Source organism: Gekko japonicus, unplaced genomic scaffold (assembly GCF_001447785.1).
Source record: "Gekko japonicus isolate JY-2015 unplaced genomic scaffold, Gekko_japonicus_V1.1 scaffold1009, whole genome shotgun sequence".
Taxonomy (NCBI): domain Eukaryota; kingdom Metazoa; phylum Chordata; class Lepidosauria; order Squamata; family Gekkonidae; genus Gekko; species Gekko japonicus.
Window position 1 is genome coordinate 23,823 of NW_015160867.1, and position 7,453 is coordinate 31,275.

Below are 7,453 nucleotides of genomic sequence, written 5' to 3' on the forward strand. Positions count from 1 at the left end.
AAAGGGGTGGAGAAATGTAACTGAATCAGGTGGAACTTTGTCGTCTGTTGGTAAGTGGCAAGTAGACTATAAATCTGAATCAATAAATACTGGCTGACAGTCTGGTTATTTGGACAATGGCATGTATCCTGTCACTCCACTGAGAAGAATTTATGGCCTTCCTCCAGGCAAAGGAACTGTCTCCCATCTTAAAGGGCCAGTTTGGTGTAGTGGTTAAGAGTGGACCCTAATCTGGACAACTGGGTTTGATTCCCCACTCCTCCACAACACAGCCAGCTGGGTGACCATGGGTCAGTCCCAGCTCTCTCAGAGCACTCAGCCCCACCTACCTCACAGGGTGTCCCTTGTGGGGAGAGGAAGGGAAGGTGACCGTAAGCCTCTCCGAGACTCCTTTGGGTAGTGAAGGGTGGGGTATAAAACCAGCTCTTCTTCTTCTTTCTCTGACAGAAGAAATACTTAATTTGAAGGAAAGAGCCTTAGGCTGGAGGAACTTCCTCCAGCCTCAAGGTAAATAACACGTCAATGGATGTCAAATGCTCTGGTTGATTATGAACATATGAAGCTGTTTTGTTCACAGCCTGAGCCGTTTGTCCATCTAGTTCAGTATAGTCTTCTGTGACTGGTAGCTGTTTTCTAGGACTTCAGGCAAAATAAAGCCTCCGAATTGGAGGTGGTACGGATTGAACTTGGAGTGTTTTGCACACAAAGCAAAGGCTCTGCCGCTGAGCCACAGTGGAGGTGGGCTGTATACATGCTGCATATTGGGAAGGTTGGACGAGAAACGAGGATGGGCTCCAAAGAGGATCCGAAGATTTCCTGGATTTCTTTCCCCCCAGGCGTCGCAGCAAATGGGATCAGCCTGGGCCGTCTCCGGCTCTCTTCCTCCTTCCAGCCACGACCCCCGTGGCCGGCCGGCCTGTCCAAGGCAGCGGAGACGGAGTGTCTGGGATGTCGGGGTCTGAGGGCTCCGCAGCCCCTTTGGGGGCCCTGGATGCAGCCGCCGCGGTGGCAGCAAAGATCAATGCCATGCTAATGGCCAAAGGGAAGCTGAAACCGTCAACCAATTCGACGGACAAGGTCAGTGACCGATGGGAGGAAGGCGTGGGCAAGAAGTAAGTCACTGGAGGACGGGAGAGAAAGGAATCTTCCTAATTTGTGAGAAGCGTGGGGCTGAGGACTTAAGATTCATTCACACACAGCTTACTGGGTGATGGCTCAAATCTTAATTGAAATGTTGATGCATCTGAGCTGTCTCTGGGTGGGGATGAAAGTAATCCCTCACATGCATAACAGTGAATTCTCCTCATGTAAGATTTCTGTTGATTCCCCGCCCCCCCCCCAGTGCAGACCAGCACACTGCATCTTACACATTTCCTAAAAATAATGCCCCACTGACCCTCCCAGGACTGCATCTTAGGGAGTACAGTGAGAGGCTGTGGGGATGTTCAGTTCTCTGAGCCATGCTCAGCTCATGATACAGAGTAGGGGTCCCCAACGTGGTGCCCGTGGGCGCCATGGTGCCTGGTGACACCTTTCCTGGTGCCCAGAAAGTGGGTGGGGCCAGGTGGTCTTTTGCCCAATAAGGCTTCTGATTGGCTGTTGGAGATTTGATTGACTGTGCAGATTTTTTTTTTTAATTGCTTTGGTAGCCGCTGCCACCAGAGCACAAGGATCTTCACTGTGTGACTGAAAGTAAGCTGCGGCAGCCATTTTGTGGCTGGTCCACCTCCTCTGACAGTCATTTTGAGGCAGCCGTTTTGTGCTGGACCCACCACAGTGTCTCAGAAGTCCAGTTGTGCCTGCAGGTTTAAAAAGGCTGGGGACCCCGATATAGAGCTTTTCACCCCATTAATGCTAGTCAGTAGATGCTGAACCTCCATGCTGAAAACAGTACACAGAGTTAGAAGGCCACTCTGACTTCTAGTCCCCAAAATAGGCTCATCTCCCCTGCACCCCGAGGCACAAAAAGCCATTTTTTTCTGGATGACAATGTTCTTTTGAAGTTTGGATTAGTAGCCAAAACTCTGCCTTGCCGGACTAGGTTACCAAAGAGACAGAACCTTTGTACTGCATTCCTCTCCTTCTCTTTGGATGTTAGAAAGTCTAGATTAATAAAAGAGGTTATCTGAAGAAGTGAGCAGTGACTCATTTATTTATTGATTTGTTAGATTTATATCCCACCCTCCCTGCCGAAGCAGGCTCAGGGCGGCTTACATAAAGTGTTAAAACAGTTTAAAACATACAAAACATATACAATATAAAGTGCTATACAAAAATTCCTGTGCAGTGGTGACCAAATCCAATATTTTCCATAACAGGAATCAGTCAGTACTAACATAGCTGATGGAAAAAACCCAGGGAAGGCTCTGATGTGATGTCCAGATGTTAAATGTGGTCAAATGGCTGGTGGAAAAGCTCCATCTTGCAGGCCCTACCTGCAAAGCTCATACCCTATGTTACGGGCAGCGGGTAGGAAGCTTCACTACTGCTGCCACCACTCTGGTATGGGTCTCCTTGGAAGGGCCCAGAGCACCCACCCTACCCCTTTTTACAGTACTTCTACAACAGGTTTCTCCTTGTACGTAACCAAAGGAGGCATGAGGACCCAGGCAGAGTAACAGCTAGACTGAATTAATAGAACTTTAGATTAATAACAAGTAAAGGCAGGTAAATCAGTAAAATAATAAATCCTAATGTGTCTGTCTACACAGTCCTTGCCTTCCCTAGGTGCCGTTTCCCAGTCTGACTCACCCCTTTTGGATGAGGGATCCCTCTGTCTGCAGCCACGTCCCTCAGCTCTGTTGCCTGAGAGAGAACACGCTCCCACTCTGACTAAGGCCTTTTGTCTCCTTTCTCCAGGCACCCCGCCGTCTGTTCCCCTGCTGATGTAGTTTTCCCTCCAAAATCTCCTTTTACCCTATCACAGGGTCCAGAGGAAACCTAGGAAATGTAGGCCCTGGTGACTACTCCCACGCAGGCTTGCTTTTGTTATTTACTTGATCGTTTCTGTAATAGTTATGGAGCACCTGGTGAACAACCAGTGGTCCGTAAACTATTCCAATTGTGTGTTGCGGGCTCTGTTTGCCTGTAATTTGTAACAATTCATCTGCACTTCTCTCCTCTCACAGCTCCAAGCTCCAGGGAAAGGCCCAGCCACAAGTAAAAGCAAAGACGACCTCGTTGTAGCAGAAGTGGAAATCAATGACGTGCCCCTGACGTGCAGAAACCTCCTGACCAGAGGACAAACTCAGGACGAGGTCTGTCGTTCCGGTGGTTCTAATCTTTTGGGTCTTGCAATTAACTTTCCTTGAGGTCTTTATGCAGGAGGTCTCATTGAATCAATAACAGAACAAAGTTTGAGTCCAGTGGCACCTTTAAGACCAACAAAGTTTTATTCTGGGTGTAAGCTTTGATATGTCCGCACACGAAAGCTTATGCCCAGAATAAAACTTGGTTGGTCTTAAAAGTGCCATTGGACTTAGACGTTGCTGCGGTGGCTCAAGTGGTTAAGACGCGGAACTGCAGGCTGTGGAAGGTCAGTAGTTCAGCAGTTCAAGACCCGAGTGTGCCGCATGACGGAGTGAGCTCCCATCTCTAGTTCCAGCTCCTGCCAACCTAGCAGTTTGAAAGCAAGAAATTGCAAGTAGATAAATAGGCACCACTTCAGTGGGAAGGTAACAGCATTCCGTGCGCCTTGGTGTTTAGTCATGCCGGCCACATGACCACGGAAACGTCTTCGGACAACGCTGGCTCTTCGGCTTGGAAATGGAGATGAGCACCGCAACCCTAGAGTCGGATTCGACTGGCTTTCGAGCGAGGGAACCTTTACCTTTACCTTGCTCTGCTGCTTCAAACCAACACGGCCACTCACTTGAATATATCAATAACATTTCCTCCCATCTGACCAAGGGAACGTTGACTCTTAAAAGCTTATACTCCAAAAAACGTATTGATCTTTAAGATGCTAATGGACTCGAATCTAGGTGATTTACTCCCAGTTTTTTGTGCGTAGGATGACAGCATAATTGGCACAAAACTGCAGTCCTAATCTCATCTGCCTGGGAGCAGGTCCATGGAATGTGAGGGGTCTGGTTTCCAGTGTATTATGGGCAGGGTGTAACTTGAGAGGTTTTCTTTGGGGATGCCTCCCTAAAACAGCTGTCCTTGCCTCTTTTAGAGGCTGATAAAGATAATGTAAAGGTTTCCGTTCTGCTTCAGATTTCTGCTCGATCTCAGTTTTCCGCAAGCCAAATCCCATTGCATCGTTTGTCGGATGTCCCATCCTGGTGATCGTATTGACTTGCACAGTGTAATCCATCTTGAGTCTCAGTGAGAAAAGCGGACTATAAATAATGTAAATAAACAAGTTTAGACGTTCCTGTTCTGCTTTTCATTTGGTGCTGCGGTGGCTCAGTGGTTAAGACACTGGTCTGCAGGCCTGAAGGTCAGTAGTTCAGCAGTTCGAGACCCGAGTGCCGCGTGACGGAGTGAGCTCCTGTCTCTGGCCCCAGCTCCTGCCAACCTAGCAGTTCGAAAGCAAGAAATTGCAAGTAGATAAATATGTACCGCTTCAGTGGGAAGGTAACAGCATTCCGTGCACCTCGACGTCTAGTCATGCCGGCCACATGACTGCGGAAATGTCTTCGGACAGCGCTGGCTCTTTGGCTTGGAAACTGAGATGAGCACCGTAACCCTAGAGTCGGATTTGACTGGCTTTCGAGCAAGGGAAACCGTTACCTTTATTATGCTTTTCAGCCCAAAGAACCGACAGGTTTTTTTTTTAAAAGTACTTAAAATCAATGTAATGCAAAGATTAACAGCAGGAAAAGTACAGTTCAAAATCAGCACCCACCAGCAGATCAAACAAAGGGGGAATCAAAAGAAAGAATACCTGGCAGTTAAAACTACTGCATTCAAAAGCATTTTGGAAGAACATGGCTGTGTTAAGTTAAAAAAACCCAAAATACACTCCCCAAAGACACTAAGTCAAAATATCAACTATGCAAGTAAATATTCAACGTGATAGAAAAATGGTATCCCAATAATGACAACATTTACAATATAGAAAATATATACAAAAGTCCAAATCGGGCGGGTGGGCGGAGCTAGCGGTGCATGGTGCACGCTTAATCTCGGAGCTCCTGTCCCCTTCTCCCGTAATTCAACTTAAAATCTATCTTTAAACGCCTACATGCCGAAGAAAAACGTATACAAGGCTACTGGAACTCCCTCGAGAGGGAAAAACGCTGAAACGAAATCGGTACGTACCTTTTTTACCACTATTGACCCTGAAGAACTTTTTGCCCCCGACCTCTCTGGACTGCCTAAAATGGCGCCTGACTCCAGCCCTTCTGACTCCGCTGATTCATTAACGCGCAAGGACTTAACTGATTTAAAAACTGATTTGCTTGACTCGATGACAAACATAGTATCGAAACTACTTCAGCCGCTTCAAAATTCCATTCAGGAGATGGCCAAGGAGATTGCGGAGGCAGCGAAAGTGGCCGAGAATGCAGCCGAAATGGCGCTTGCTACGCATGACGAAATTCGGTCCCTGCAAACTTCGGAAACTCAAATGCAAACTAGAATAGCCTCCTTAGAAAATAAATGGCGCCAATACAATTTAAAATTTCGTGGGTTTGAGGAGGGGGCAGAGGAATCTCAAGACTTGGCAGTGTTTATGTCGTCCTGGCTTGCAAAAATCCTACAACTTGAAGGCGGAGTGGCCCCGGCCATAGCTAAGGCACAGCGGCTGGGCCCACTGGCTCTAGCGCGAAGAGGCAAGCCTAGAGACATTCTTGTACAATTTATTTATCTTCGCTCAAGAGATAAAATTCTAAAAGTAGCCCGACAAAAGGACTCTCTTATGTTTGGAGAAAGTAAGATTTTGGTCCTGATGGACTTGGCTCCGGAAGCACTGGCAAAAAGACGCAAGTTTAAACCTGTAACGGCAAAGTTGCACGAAGCAAAGATCCGTTTTAGATGGTCTCCTACTTCAGACATCTTGGTCTATAAAAATGGTTTGCTGCACCAAGCCTCAGACGGAATGACGGGAAAAGCTCTCCTATCTACTTTGGGATTAAAACTTTCACCGGCTGAAGAAGAAGAATTGTTAAAAGAGGGAACTAATCTATAACTTGTGTTATTTGATTTCTCTTACAAGTGTACTGTTCATAAGAGGTAGCATGACAAATTTAATGTCATTGCAATGGCCAGATAATTTATCTGTGTAAAGAAGGTTTGATGTTTCCATCAGTGGCAGTATATGTTAACTGTTCTGATTAAGGCTAATTATTACTTTATTATAGTTAGGAAATGCAAAAATTTCCATGGTGGTATAAACTATTCAGTTTTATATTTTAGGCAAAGAGGTATTTGCTCCTTAATAATCCAGAGGTTTTCTTTTTATATGGTATATTGAAGCACTTGGTTTGTAACTAGGGTCTTTAATTTTATAACAACATATTAATCCCTGTTAATCCTATATAAATAACGCAGGCAATGAAGTAATTGCGGCTTCACTACATATGGGGCCTCAGGCCTTTGTTCTTTTCTTTCTTTTTTTCTTCCCCCTTGTTTCTTTATTTATGTTGTCCTTTTTCTGTGTAGAGCAATGGAGTAATTGCTTTATATAAACTAATTCTTTTTATAAGGTAGAGAATTAAATCTACTTAGAATGTATATCAATTTTGAATTTTATGTGGATTCAGACTGTATGAACATATTGCAAAGTTAAATTTCTATTGTTATTATAATTAAAATCACTTACTTTATAATTACTTTTAATTCAGGGATACAACTGTTGGTAGTACAGTTAAAACTATGTAAGGGAGAAGGGAGACGGGTAATATATACAGAAAGAGTATAAAAACACCCACACCTGGAAGGTGAGAGATAGGTAAGTGGTCCAACAGGAGTGCCTATGCAATAGCACTCCTTTTTCCTGACCTAAATTAGGCCAGGAAATAAAGACACTAACCCTAATTGAGGGTTTATCTATTTATTTAATTTTGTTGTTGATTTATTGTTAGTGTTGTTGGTAGTTAAAAGGAAGCAATATGCAGCAAATCCAAGTAGCAACATGGAATGCTCGTGGTCTAAATGACAGAATTAAGGTAAAAAGAGCCTCAAACTACTGGGAAAAACAAAAAGTGAATATTTTGTGTATACAGGAAACCCATCTAAAAAATGCATCTTTCCCTGTCCTAAAAACAAAATGGTTTCCACAACAGTTCCAGGCAAAGGGGTCCTCAAATGCAAGGGGAACAGCAATTTTAATCTCCAAAAATCTTCCTTTTCAATTTAAACTAACAATTGGGTGTATTTATGCCCCTAATACAGAACAAATGGAGTTTACTAGACAAACAATGATGAAACTATTGAAATTTGGTGTAGGGGACTTGATAATTGGTGCAGATCTTAACTACATTGTGAACCCTAATATTGATAAAAC

The 7,453-nt window shown here is 44.7% G+C and overlaps 1 protein-coding gene across 1 annotated transcript in view; it reads left to right on the forward strand.

Annotated features, from left to right (window-relative positions):
• Positions 1-876: 876 nt before the first annotated feature.
• The window catches only part of KIAA0907 (KIAA0907 ortholog), a 39,502-nt gene continuing 32,925 nt past the window's right edge, over positions 877-7,453 (forward strand). The window contains exons 1-2 of the mRNA XM_015422204.1: positions 877-1,077; positions 3,129-3,257. Of these exons, the coding sequence (XP_015277690.1) occupies positions 949-1,077; positions 3,129-3,257 (258 nt within the window). The 5' untranslated portion in view covers positions 877-948. The remainder of the gene's footprint in view (positions 1,078-3,128; positions 3,258-7,453) is intronic.